At 49.7% G+C, this 14661-nt stretch overlaps 2 protein-coding genes across 2 annotated transcripts; both read left to right on the plus strand.

Moving 5' to 3' along the window:
* Window positions 1–1850: 1850 nt before the first annotated feature.
* Window positions 1851–3143, plus strand: FTJAE_555 (uncharacterized protein; the record flags this gene model as incomplete). The annotated part of the gene is made up of 6 exons (XM_037352069.1): window positions 1851–1918; window positions 1995–2346; window positions 2405–2563; window positions 2624–2679; window positions 2750–2866; window positions 2960–3143. The coding sequence occupies 6 exons, from the start codon at window positions 1851–1853 to the stop codon at window positions 3141–3143; spliced, it is 936 nt and encodes a 311-aa protein (XP_037212349.1).
* Window positions 3144–13614: 10471 nt separating this feature from the next.
* On the plus strand, window positions 13615–14661 carry FTJAE_556 (uncharacterized protein; the record flags this gene model as incomplete). Its single annotated transcript, XM_037352080.1, has 1 exon — window positions 13615–14661. One exon carries the CDS (start codon window positions 13615–13617, stop codon window positions 14659–14661), a length of 1047 nt encoding a protein of 348 aa, XP_037212350.1.

Here is a 14661-nt window from a genome sequence, read left to right on the forward strand (position 1 = left end):
CCACCTCCCTCGTTTCTGCGATGGCAAGAACCGTACAAGTGCCACTTTATCGGCCCAGCTTATCATCCTTGTCCTTGGCACTCAGCCTCTCGTCACTCTCCTCCGTCTCCTTCCCCTTTGCGAGGACAGTAACAGCAATTATAATGAAGTACCTATTCAAGATGCGGCCTAGAAGCTTGTGCTATGCCATATGGTTGATCATCTAAGCGACATGAGGTAGTCTTGTGATAACGAGGGCCGTGGCTAGTGAAGGCCAGAGACCAGGTGCTATCCAGATTGGCTCCCTGGATACCATATTATATCGGGATCCGGGCCTGTGAAGTACGACGTCAATGTCTTGGGCGGGGTCAATGCATCATGGAAAACATTATCTTACGAAGAGTCCCCTGGTTTTGGCTTGGTGTAACAGTATCATCCCCCTTGCGTACGCCTTCAGCTGCTATTCTACATACGCCCAACGGATGAGGTTCGACAAGTACATGAGTTCCATGGGCTACTATTAACTCAACGCTGCGTATTGTGTGGCCAAACGTATACCTTCTTTGGTCACGAACTAGAATCATGTCCATATTCATGATATCTGGATCATATCTTCCAACTTGATTTTCTCAACTCCTCTCAACAAGCAACTCAACTATTAATACTTTGAGTTTAAGATATAGGGTTCAGTTTATATACTGTAGCTATAAAATATGATTGAGCCAAGTAATACAGAGAAAATAGAAAAGGGATTCTACATGAAGTAATCTAGTAAACCTAAACTGCGAATAATGCCATAATGATGACTATCGTCCTACGGAGCTTCATGGATGCTCCGTGGCTTGATCCCCTCGAAGTCCTTCCATCAATTTGGGAGCGAGACCGGTTGCCTGCACTCTTGTCTTGTGCCTTTTGTTCGACTTCTGGCCTCTTTACCTGGTGTCACCCCCTTGCTCTCTCCAACAGCAGGTCTCAACTTGATCGTCTATGAGCAGACGATAGCCGACGGGTTTGACGGCACTGCTCAAACTAGGAACACCGGAGATTCTACAGCCAACTTTCCGGACGTGAATACGACTGCCGCCACTGTCAACGCAATCTCCGTGCATGCCTTCTTATGGTGTTCATCTGGGGTAATGCAAGCCTCATAGGAGACCAGCCACGGAAGAAGCATAGACTATCCCCTGTAGAAATATTGGAGGTACAATCATCACGCGGCAAAGTGCCTGTTTCAACGGTCAAGATGTGCAATCAAAAGGCCAAACCGGTCAGCGCCCTAAAGGAATCAGGAGGACGACAAATGGTACAGGTAGAGAGAAAGGTGTCATACTGGTGGCCCACAACGATGTAAATCACAACCACATACGCATGCGCAAGACGATGTTACTGTTGAAATACAGTTTCACAAGTTGAGCCTCTCGGACATTTCGCCCATATCTAAGCGGATGGTAGTGCTAGGCCATACCACAAAAAGGTTTAGGGTAGGCAAGACACGCAAGACCTCTACCCTAAGTAAGGAAAAACATTGAGGCAAGTTTAATCCCAGGAGGTCTTTAGATCAGTGTTTTAGTATATGGTCTTAAGTGCTAGGGGTTTATAATTCTCGACGGGTATCTCTTCTACTAGAGACAAGACGCATACTATGTACGAGTGACGAAATATATGTGGAACTCCCAACCTGAAGCGGACCCCTCCCTACGGACGTACGTTGGAACTGTTGGAACTACTCACATCATCGGCAATAACAAAGGGATATACAACATAACGCCACCGTCAAGTGACATAGTTCGTCTCACGCGTAAGTTGACGCAAGTTAGGTGGTCGGCATTGCTTTCCCAGTTTATGTTGCAACAAGCACGGCACTGGACATCATGAAGCATCTCATTGCTGTGGGGGCTTGTTACCTGGATACGATCCTCACGAACGTCACCTCTACTGCGTACGCATGGCATTTACTAACCCACCTCCAGTGTTCCTTTCTTTCCATCCGAAGACTCCAAGTTACGTGCCACCAGTCTCAATATCCGACGTGGAGGCAACTGTCCCAACTCTCTTCAGGTCTTAGAACAATTACTCTCCGAGCACGACACCCTCCAGCTACATCTAGTATCACCCCTTCCCGCTGCAACGTCGTCCGCAACACAGCGTGTTATATCGTCGTTCGGTGTACAGTCGAACATTGACTTCAGCCACTGCGTTTATCGCGAGGAGAGCACGGAGGCGGCGAGCAGTTACATCATGCGTAGCGAGGCATCGGGTAGTCGCACGCTTGTCAACTACAATGGCTTATTAGAGATGACCGAAGACGAGTTTGGCAACATCGCGCGAGGCTTCAACCCGGACCAGGAGACATGGTGGCACTTTGAGGTTGGATGCAGACTGGTATCCTCTGCCCAGTAATTCTAGGCTGATGATGGAACAACAGGGCCGAATCCCGGATACCATACAGAGCTGTATCCGTCTCCTGCGTAACGTACTACCAAAAGCGACAATCAGTGTCGAAATTGAGAAGCCTGGTAGAGAGGGCCTCTCTGAGCTGGCAGCAGAAGTGGATGTTGTCTTCTATTCGCGAAGTTGGGCTGAGGTGAGAATGGACTCATGGATATCGGCCGTTACAATTGTAGTGACCTAACAAGGGGGACAGAGTCGAGGATACAAGACTCCGGAACAATGCTTGAGAGCTGAAGGGCATCAAAAGGCGTACGTTTCATGGAAGGATATCAGGGTTCTGCTTTGACTGTATTGCCCTTGCTGACAAGAAGCTGCATAGGTCACTGGCACTGTGTACGTGGGGTGAAGATGGAGCAGCTGGGCTGTCTCGATCGACAGGCGAGAGTATTCACTGCCCTGCCCTGGATAAATCAGGGCGAGACATTTCCGTGCTCGAGTGAGTTGTCCCGCCCTGACAATGCCTAACACAGCAACAAACCTAGTACAAGCCGCGTAAAACTGCAGGACCTGACCACTGTTCGAGATATAGTGCCGTGGGAGCGGGGGACACTTTCATAGCCGGAATGCTGTACGGACTGATCTGTCACCCTGACGACTGGAGCATGGGGCAGAAGCTCGGTTTCGCCGTTCGACTGGCTACGCTCAAAGTGCAGCGGGAGGGGTTCGACGGACTCGGAAGAGACATGCTTGGAACGGAGATTGGAGGCGTCTGAATGAATACCTGATTACGGGTAGCCATGGGCATGACTGCCTGACGGTCTTATCCCGATAATACTATGGTTGCTTGACGACAATCCACACATTTAGCTCTTTAGGTAGACTTTCGGTGCAAGGGTCAGATGCCGGAATATCAAGGGGAGAAAGAGGGGGAAAATACTAAACCGCTCATGAGCGGAGAAAGAAATGGCAAACACAGCAAAGCAGCTCGGCGAACCATGAGTCGCCTATGGCTTACACCAGCTGATGATACTCTCAATTCGGGTGATGAGAGATTAAGTGGGAAGAAAAGAGACGGTTGAGCCTAGAACTGGGAGGGACAGATAGTGGAGGAGAGAAGTGGAAGGGGGACAATTAGAAACAGGGGAGAAAGGCGGTGAAAACGGGGAATAGAGAAACATTGGGTTGCTTTGATCTTCAACCGCCGTAGTGCATTGGTGAGTGCACGGATTGGTTAGTCAGGCATGGAGGCGTATGTACGGAGAGTAAGTAGTAGGTATCAACTTGGACCTGACCAGTCTCTCTCCTGCGTGTTGATGTGATGCAAGTGGATGGATGAGCGAGCAGGTGTCTTGTTGTCCTTGGCTAGGTGGTCAAGGAAGGGCAAGGATGATGCTACTCTGCCTGCAAGACACAACCTCTGAACCACGCGGATGCGCCGGGGCTACTGCATGGAGACCACGATTAGTCTAGAAGCACGTTGTTAGTCTTGGTGCTCGTGTGAAGAAACTGTCTAGATAGTGTGCAAGAACGAGATGGAAGTGAACATCCTTGAGTTATCCATCTACCAGCTGATCTACTCCGTATCAAGAGAGGTTGTAGCTCTGAAGCTCGTCATAGAAAAACATAAAAGTGTTGTAATGATTGCTGCATGCTCAAGTATAATTTCAAGAGTCGGTTCTAGAGAATCATGTCACAAGGGATGTTCAAATTCCCAAGCTTTGTTGAGTCGGTTGAGCGAAACCGATGGCTAGTAGCTAATGTAGGTGGCTAGTGGTGGGATACCGGAAAACCTTAGAGCTTAATCGTATGTGACATAAATACTCACACAGGCTTAGAATGATCCAGGACTAATTTAGCAGATCCTTCGACTGCTTATTTTTGCTCCCTCGCTGAATGAGGGGCCTGGAGAATTTGCACGCCCCAAGGGAGGCATGGTTGCAGCACAGACTATGTACGGTACCAGAGCCAGGGCGGCGGCCAACCGTCCGTCTGCAGCTAATGCTTACATAGTATGCACTAGGGAGGATTCTAAAGGGCAAGCGAGCTGCGAGCCGCTCGACAGCATCGTCATGCGGTGCAGAGCCTAAGGACCCAAAAGCCCCGAGACGCAGGCCCAAGACGATTTGCCGTAGTTGTTAGCTAAGTTATCTGGGCAGCTGGCTTGTTTAGCAATGGCACCAGGGACAGGGACAAGGTGTGAGACGTGTCAGATGAGACGGGAGGACACGACAGAATAGGGTGAAAGGAAACAGGAGCAAGTCTAATGTGCCCACGGTCAACGCAGCTTTGAGAGTACATAGTTAGGACAACTATTCTAATTGCAGCAACAAACCCACAACAGTTCACACTCCAAGTACCACTGTTATTGGTGGGGCATGTTTTCGACAATGAGTGAGAGCTGAGGACAATGATACGGGTGTGAGGAGAACAAGAATACACGACTCTAAAGAGGGTACTGTGTATCTAAACCAGTTCCTTGATGACGATACCAGACATCAGAAACCACCGGACAATATCGGAGTATGCACCATTGATACCAGAAAGTGAAGTCAACACGGAGTATGTCGTCGATTATTATCACAACAAAACCTATGGAAGGTGGAGGCACGTTCAAGTATACAGCTGGCATGTTGCTTGTTGGCTGGCTCTCATCAAAGTTTAAGGGGATATGATCCAAGGGCTGCACTATCAAATAGGATACGCGGCATGACAAAAAGCTTCAGATCCATCAAACCTCATCGAGACAAACGAGTGCGTGACCGTGACTGTGAGTGCGAGTGCTTGCTTTGCTTTGCGAATGACGCCGGCCCGCTTTGAGCATGTCTCAAAACCCCTGCACATTGATGAAAGCCAGAAACCCTCTCTGCCACAGCACTAGACAAGGGGTGAGCTGTGGATGTGAGTCTTCTCGCGCTGGAGGGTATATCCAATCTCATAGGCCCCCACACATGCCCATTCGCAGCCATAATGGGCAATTGAGTGGTGTTGTATTAGTTCTAGGGGGTGTCGCCCGAATAAGCCCGAGTGGTGCGGACTTGACGGTCAGAGAGGGCTTTGCAACTTTCCGTTGGCCTGGCTGAACTCTGCTCTGACCCGCCATGAGCATCCCCGATCGGTATGGAGCTCTCGGACGGAGGAGCGGGCGGCAGCTGGAGACGCCCCCGGCTTCCGGGCTCTATAGTTAGATGCTACAGACATACTGGTAGCACTACGCCGCAGGCGTTATAGACAAGCATGTACAAGTACGTACATGTTTGGGAGAATGCCATGCCGTGTTGGGGACTGGAGATCTTTTTGAGTCTCGGGTGGACAGTAAGTAATGTTGGGTTGAATAACCATTGAATTACTTTTCATCTATGATCGGCAATGAAGTAGAGTGCCTCTTGTCTGTTCTCAAGCATCTAAGGGATCATTCTGACAAGCTTCCTGCACAAACTGGTGAGTCTCGCCTTACTCGCTTACAGAACTGAGAGGCTGAGAAGCATGTATTCAAGAGAAAGTGGTGGTACTCTGCTCCGTATTGGTGACATGATTACGTGGTGGTGGTGGTCACGTCGATACATACAGTATTGAAACCGGTCTGGTAGTCAGGATTGAAGGAAACTGATGAAGGCTGCCTGATGCTGGTCTCTTTGAGTATCCAATGAAGACACCCAAATTCTAGTAGTAAAATACACCGAAATAAGTACATAACGGGCTTCTTCATGCATTCTCGGTACCATGGCTAGCATGGCTATCCAAGGTTGCGCCGCCAAGCTACCCACAAGACCCAAGACCAGGTCCGGCCAACTCGAGACTGATTGCCGTATCTTATGGCGTACCGCGAGCCATATCCCTTCCGCTCGACGGGTCGACCTCCGCAGGGCTCCACCACATGTGCATTTGGACTGTTGTAAGTGACTGGATGGCGGTTGTCGTACGTATATTGCTTGCTTCCTCATTACGGCCTGCATCAAATGTTCACTTAGGATCGCAGATGGGCGTCACAGCGTTCCAAACAATTCGTTGCAAACGTTTATACAGCAACGATACAACATTGGAGTAACGAGTCATAAACAGGCAATCAAGGTGATCAAGGTAATCAATCATTCTGCCCCCCTCTTAACAAAGACACCTGCATGATCACAAACTCGCATGCATGCCGCCGCCGGGGACTAATGCTGTGTGAGATGTTGCTCAGTCAAGGCGACCGAGGCGGGCTGTCAATGGCTCACTCTCAAGCGAATCCTTCTGGCAGCTGACTTACATGGCATGCATGCATGGATGGGAAAGTTGAACGATGGGTGTCCAGGAGGCCAAGGTACAGCGGTATGTTGCAGGTTCCTCATTGAATGCAAGGGCTCTTATTTAATCCTCTTGAGTCAATCAAGCCCGGGCCCTTCATTGGCTCGAAGCACACGAGATTGGACCTTGGAAGCGCAGTATTTATCCCCGGCACCAAACTGTACCAGTACGGATACGTACATAATTACAGATGATACCAAACAGGTCAGACTTTTGTGCAGGGGCTGGTCGTTTCTAGCCTCAGACTCTCCGTTCTCCTCCATTGAAGTTGTTTGTGGTAGTAGACCCATGGCAGCGGTTTTTAAAAGTGGCCCAAGGGCATGTTTATAGTCTAGCGTAAGGGCGGCGCACCCCAGTGTAAGGGTCTGATCTTAATATTGGAACCATCCTTCTTCAATGACTGTTGACGGTGGATTGATGCCAGTCCTGTCCAACATGTTGAGGGTTGTTGAAGCGTGGAACGCTCTGATGGATTGCGTGGTCTTATGAGCACATGCTCAAATACTGGATTATCGTTTCGGAAATGTACAGTAGGTCTTCAGTCCACGAGGACTGTACTGTACTGTACCTGTACTGTAAGCATGCAAACATCCAGTTGAATGTTACTCTGTACATATGTACACACATGCATACAGAGCAAGCAGAGAGTGTAAGGTCAGGCCAAGCATGTTGATCTTCGGCAACTGGACTGGCGAATTATTCTTTTTCGCTTCCTTGGCGATACCCAGGTGTCGTGCTAAGGAATCCCTGATGAACGGGCTTGAATCCTCCACTTGCACACCCTTGCTTTTTCCTTTTTTTTTTTTTTTTCCTTTTAAGCATCCACACTCTGTTTTGAGTTGGCATAGTGTGGCGGGCGTGGGTTGCCAGCTCTCAATGACAGGACGTCCTGTAAACGAGATCGCGTGGATCCGAAAGCCACAGGCAACTTTGATCAAATCTGAGAGTTTTGGTGATGAAAGCCAATCGTTACCCGTATATGTATATTCGATGGCTTGTTTTGGGGCTTGCCTCCCGCGACAATAGCCCACTCACTGTATGAAGAGTTGGGCAAGTGATATAAAGCTTGCGCTTTTTATACAGCTACCTATATAGTGCTGAAGAAGACTCAAAGTATTCTTGTTGCAATAAAGGTCTTCGGATCGAACGACATCTGACCCGAATACGTTACTGTATGTAGATGCATTGTGTCGAGGGGACCAGTGAGTCTTCTTGTCTGACATTGAATCCATTGTTGATCGTAGGAACAGTTAGCGTTCGGGCTACCGAATTAGCGACTCGGCTATGAAAGGGGATCCACTGGTGCAGATTTGCTGAGAGGTGTGAATTCGGCTATGGGGATGTATGTCTAGTACTATGGTAGCAAGAAAGTCAAACAAAGAAAAACAAAAATTCAGCCTCTCTCGTAGTACATTATTGGGTTAGTATGCAGGATCTTTGATTTGAGGCCGAACAGGGCAGATTGGTTTGGGCCCCATCCATCTGAGAAGCACATCTGGTGATTGATTGGACGGTCACAAGCAGATCTCTAGGGTGAGTATGATTCCAGTTATTCTTCACAATGACTGGATGAATGAATAAAAAGATTGAACCGGGGATGACATGAAAGCAATCATGACCTAATAACATTGTGTTGAGGATATTGAATCACTTGTGTAATGCTGACAAGTTACCTTTGGAACTTCCAGTTGCAATCCCGTTTCTAGTCTGTAAGAAAGGGTCGCGAATCTAGGGCTATGGTGTAGCGGTCGGCCGCCATTCGTGAAGGGCATTTGGATGACGCATACCAGTATGTTGAAATTGTCCTCGTCAGCCGCGATAGCAAATGTGATCCCAGGCGGCCAGGATACATCCGCCGATGAGGCATGCTGGCATGGTTTTGAGAAGAATGGTGTGGTGTGGTGCTTTGCCAGGGGCTAGACCATCCAAGGCCAGTGATACTGCGCTGTGCTGAGATGGGATAGTTTATGCAAAAAGTATGTATGTACTGCACCGTATTAGAAGACTCTCACATGGTGGTGGCTGCGCTTCCGTGACTCAGGTAGGTAACGCACGAACCGTAAGGAGAAGTTCGATGAGTGCTATAGCCTGTGGGTTGATGATCAGCACCAATGTCTTGTGGGACAGCGTTCCGCGTCGAAAGCTAATGGCTATCCTGCTGTTCCGAGTGAGATAAAACTCCTGGGCAGGACAATCAATGCGTGATCCGGCCCAAAGAGTGTGATTCGCGGGGACAAGACACGGACATCCTCCAAATCCTTTCTTCTCCCTGTACATGTGACCCACAAGAGAACTTCGGATGCATGTACAACCCATGGAACCCAGCTGCCATCCAGCTTGAAACCTCCAAGCCTCGATAAGACCATGAAGTCGAAGAACGGCAATTACCTGAATTCCCTAGCCCAGGGCGGGCAGTAAAGTCAACGCTTACTCTTAACGCCATGGACAGACCCGCCAATCCCCTAGGTATCGATCGAGGGCATCTGAACCAGAAAGAAAGAAAAAGAAGGCCTAATCCAAAACATTGTAAATCTTCATGTTTGGGCAAGCGCTGTCTTGATAAAAATTCCCGAACTAGCATCGAGATTCACTGCAAAGATGTTACAGCAACTGACCTCTAGCAAATGCCGGTAAGAGTATCTTTTGAAGTTCACAACATCCGGATCTGTTGACCAATTTCGGTATCTTTTGTGTAAAGTATGGATATATCTGACCGCAATTGTTTGCCAAGATGCCGACGCGCTCTCCTGCTATGGAGAATAGTTGTAATTTACACGCAAGATGGATCGACTCGTACACTACCTTAAAGAGCGCATTCAGAGGCACCGGTGATAGACACGTTGGCTGTTCTGGCCACACACCCGACTCTCGTATGTACGGTCAATTCACCAGGACATTGAGCCAGGCAAGCCAGGGTTACATGAGGTTTAAAGAAAAGGATGTTGAAAGATCCATCGAGGCGGCACGCTTTCATCTTGGACCAGGACACTTTCGGGGTGGCGCACAGTTCCAGCCCTCGTTTGGTGACTGAATCAGTGGCCGATCAGGGCAATTCAGAAACAACAAGGCCCAACTCACCAGGCAGCCAGGCTCACCAACTGATGGCCCCAGGCTGCTGATCCCTCTACTGCACAATTGGATCCTTCCAGAGGGGGCTAGTCAACTTACAAGTATGCCAAGATCTTTCAAGGGAGAGAGATGCAAGCTTCAGAAGGCGAACAGGCGAGGACTAAAGGAGAGAGGGGCGTCAGTATGCTGTGCTCCACAGACACTCAATTTGGTGGTTATGGTCAGCGCAATGGAACTCTGAGGGTGGGGATAATCTCGTAAACAAAGAATCCCTAGCTACCAAGCGCCAGCAAAACTCTGGTTGACTGCGGTGTGAGCTTGATGAGCCGTCCCATAGATAGAGGGGCGATGAGATGAGACAATGGAAGTGACAGAGAAGGAGTAAAAGCCGAGACCGTCAGTGTGTAGCCATTGTTGCATCCTTCATTGGACTACGGAGTAGGAACATAATATAATTAATTACCTTTATTATGAACGAGGGGCGTTGGTAGATTTGCTCCAGGTCGGATCATCGTAAGAGGCTGCTGTTCACTCTCCTCTGTCTGTTGTCAGGCCGTCTTTTTGGCCAACTCAGATAAATTTAGGAAGACATCTGATGGTTTCCTTCTAGGCCCTGTAATCTTGAGTCTTTTTGTTCACTGAGATGGATACTTGATATATCAGATCAGACCTTCAGTATTGCTCGTGTTTCGTGTTTTGAGATGAAATCACTTGTACATTTTGTAGACGGCGTGGCAGGCAGATCCACTGGTCTAGGAAGAGAAACTAAACCGCTTGCTTAAAAAGCCGCCAGAATTCAAATCATGCTGGCGTTGGCATTGCCTCTGGCGTACTCCGTAGTACAGGGAGCCATGAAGTGGTACTGCAGGCAGACTGGATTCTGGAGCACGGTCTGGCATCCCAATGTTTACCAATGTTGGAAAGAAAGTGTCGTTGTTCCCACAGCCCCTGGGTAAAGGAAAGCATGTACATTTGTGTTAAATCGAACTTGATTCAGCGCTTGGATGATATGTACTGTCTGAACTGTCAGGATGAGCGAGTCACCAACTGAACAACCTTTGGGGCTTGCAGGTGGATAGATGACTGGTTAGACTGGTTACCGCACTTGCCATTAATAACTTCAAACAGGGAGGGAAGAGTTCAAGCGTCCTCTACCTGCGGTAGGTACATACCTTAGGTATTCAGGCGGAGCAGAACGACTTGTGCTTTCAGTCTAGCCTAGGGTGAAAGAAAACAAGAGACTAGCGGTTGGTGGTAGATCGATGGATTTTGGTGTAAGCCAGTCTCGTGTATTTTTACCGCCCAAGGGCCCTCCACATCTGTGACTGGACAATTGACCAGAGCAGGTAAAGCAGGATGGATTGGATGTCAGCGCTCAGGCCATCGGGCGTTGCTGGAACGTGCCTACCCTAGCTGCCTTACCTGAGATACCGATGCAAGAAGGTAATTACCTCAGGCTTTGGGTGTTGGGCGGTACGTACATGCCTGGAGAGTCAGGCGGCCCTGCGCCGCCATTCGTTCAAGCTTTGAGTCAATGCCTCATTGATCTGGGCTGACTACTGCCCGGCGCTCCCTCTCCATCAAATACCTCTCTATGACGACCTAAGGGAGATTGATATTACTGCTAACGCATTAGTCTTTGTCCGAGGTCTCGCTCCATGGAGGCCAAACTGCATTGCCGCTCCCTGTGCCTGGTCTTACTGCACGGAGCAAAATTGCAAGACGGTAACTGTCCGCGTCCACTGAGATAGGGATTCTTGCCACCAAGGATTCCCGTCAACGGCAACAGTACAGGCACGTCGCTCATCATAGCATGTCTAGCTTCCTCACCTACAGTCGTCTATCACACGCCCAGAAAAGCACTCACAGTGGTGACTTACCTGGCTCTCCTGCACAGTCGGAGTACCATGTGCATAATGCAACGCCGGGTACCCGCCCACAGGTTTTGCTACCAGGAGAAGCACCATGCCGACTCTTGTTAGGGTACTAGATTGCGGATGCGGTCCCACATCCTAGTATCTGAAATGGTACGTTTGAATTTCTCATCGACATTGGAGCTATCATACAGCCCAGACAGCGCAACACCAACCGTCTGTGATGGGGCTTTGATGGGGTTATGCTGTGCCATCAAGCCCTTGCCAATACATCGTCTCGTGATTTAAACTTTCACGGTGATAGCCATTCCAGGCCTCAGGGAAACTCGGTGCCAGTCCATCAAGCTACCTATCCACCCATTTATCGAAGTCTTGCACAAAGCATTTATCACTTGCCAGCACATTATTCCGTCCATCCTCAGGAAGTCGCCAATGATGCTGTTCCTCACCAGACAAGCGTTCAATAGTCCCAAGAATAAACGGATCATGATACGCAAGAGCATGTACAGAGAAGCGGGTACAACAAACCGTTATTACCGGTGTCCTCCCTCGGCGGTGACGATAGACGGATCTCAAACCAATTGCAAACATCATCAAGCACCTGTCGATCAGATATGATTGTTTCTCCTAGGAGAACGCCCTTCTCGCATCTCACCCTCTTTGCGAGTTGCAATACCTCAGCGTAGAGCCGAGAAATGGGAATTACATGTGCTACAGCAGGGGTGTCTGCAGTACACTGAGCGAAGCATGCCAAACCATGAAAGCAGTGATGAGTATTCCGCTTGGATGAGATTCAAGACCCTTCCGGAGTGGTACTTTCACCCAGTAGGGAAATGTTCCATCCTTTGGCCTGGGCGCGGCGCTTCCTACAGTAGTGGTCCCCCAGCCCATCTCAGGCCCAACAAATGCATGCATTGTGGCGCCGGCTAGTGCAGCGCTTGGTGCACCCCTTCAGCAATACCCTAACCCCCTACTCTCGCTGAGTCCTAAGCGGATGCTGCGGCCAGACTGGCTGACGACCTTGCTCCTTGTGCTTTATTACGACTCCAGCCCGTGGACCAAATTCTTCTCCATCCCTTCTTTCCCCACTACTCCATGTGAGCTGCATCCTTAGCGGCAGGGGTGACTTGCCTAGCTTGCCTTGAGACCAGACGACCCGAGGATGTCCACTTCTTCTAGAGACGCCGCTCTGGTGGGTCTGCAACGCAATCATAGCGGCGGGAGGCCCCATCACCATCACTACCTGTTTCCTCCTTGTTCGCCCTGTCGGTACGACGGTACCACGCCAAACTTAGCGTATGCCTACCAAATCGGCGTGAACCGCACTGATCCTACTCTGTACCAGTCGACACGCCCTCACACAGGAAAACCCTTGACTCCATGCCGCAGACGTCGTCTCAATCCCCAGACCAGCAGCCTGATTCTCGCTCCGGCACTACTTCCCGCCCGCCTTTTCTCACTGATTGCTGGCTCCGCCCGTTGGCACACCCCCTGCCGGCCCGTATGACGCAGCCCACCACCCCAGCTGCCATGCTAGAATGATAATCCCAGCACAGGAACGTGAAGTGAGGGTCAAATGTGATGAGAAACCTAGCCAAGTACCCCATGGGCCAGATTCTGATTTGACGGCTGTTCTAAATTCTACGGTTTACAGCCATCTTGTCGCTACTAAATCGGCCATGCTTCTTTATTGCTTGGTCCCTCATGATCCACACCCAGATCCTTGGAGAGTTGATCTTGTTCAAAGCTGCTAGGCTCGATTTATCTTTCAAGCCATCGATTGCCCCATGTTTCGTTAACAGGGCCCCCTCGAACCCCTTTGGAACCGGTACCACCATTTCACGATACATATTCAAGCTGAGGCCTTCTCAGTTCTTTGGATCTACCATCATTACTTTCACCTTCAAAGTTAATTTGTATTGGGAACGATAACTACTCTAATATCAGCTGTCGTTTTGGCAACTTGTCTCGATATATCTCAACTTTCAATCACATTACTTCCTCGATACAGTTCAAGATGATGCACCCACTCTTCGGTGTGCAGCCAGCAGGCTCCTTGCCCATCACATATCCTTACGACACAATGCTGGACGACCACACACAACAAATGGCATGCTCGCAAGCTTCAAGAAGGTTCTCACGAGGGTCCAGTGGACAACGATCTGGTGGTGCTATGAGGGTGACCAAGCCTTCAAGCGCCAACAACAGCCCTCGCTCGTCTGGTATCATGGCTCGCCGAAAGACTCTCATGAATGACGGCAACTTGCAACGCCGACAACAGCAAGTCATGGAACAGCTATCAACATTTTGTGACGTTGAGTCCCAGCAACCCGCCCCACGGTCATCACGTCCCGTGAGTTGGCATCCGAGCTCATATGGCCAACAACCCTATGTCCAGGCGCAACAACCCGCGTATGCCTTGACTACAAGCCACTTGCCTTCCGACCACCAAGACTTGCACGGCAACTATGCTCATTATTCCCCAATGATGGATTCAACTTCATGCGGTACATCCCCGCTGGCTTTCTCCCATCTGCCTCTCCCATATCAATCTACCGACAACATGACCTACAATCCTTACCACGGAACGAACATGTCGCACCACTCCCCCGCTGCTTCTATGGTCTTGCCGGGTCGTCAACTGCCTGTCATTGCTGCGCCCGCCGAGACCACTGATAGCAATGGATGGGACTGGAATACCTTTATCATGCACGGTATTGGCTCCACCACACCCCCCACCCCTGAGACTCTCCCACAAACCCAACTGTCTCAACCAGCAGTATCAGAGGATCCTCACTATCAGGCTCTTGAAGATGCCGCGGAAGAAGACGGCGAGATCCTGGTTGGAATGGGGCTGTACGACACTCCGGAGAAGTACAACGAGGATCCTCAGCTCAACAACTATCGATCTACTGTATCATCTTTACTTGGGTCATCATTCAGGGCCCAGGAGCCTCAAGGCAAGGGTCTTAAGCTTGAAGAGACATGGGAGCCTCCCAAATCTGACGACGAAGAGGATGAAGATGAAGGCGACGAAGAGGAGGAGGATGACGACGAGCAGTGA

This window comes from Fusarium tjaetaba (genome assembly GCF_013396195.1).
Source record: "Fusarium tjaetaba strain NRRL 66243 chromosome Unknown NRRL66243_c0000014, whole genome shotgun sequence".
NCBI lineage: Eukaryota > Fungi > Ascomycota > Sordariomycetes > Hypocreales > Nectriaceae > Fusarium > Fusarium tjaetaba.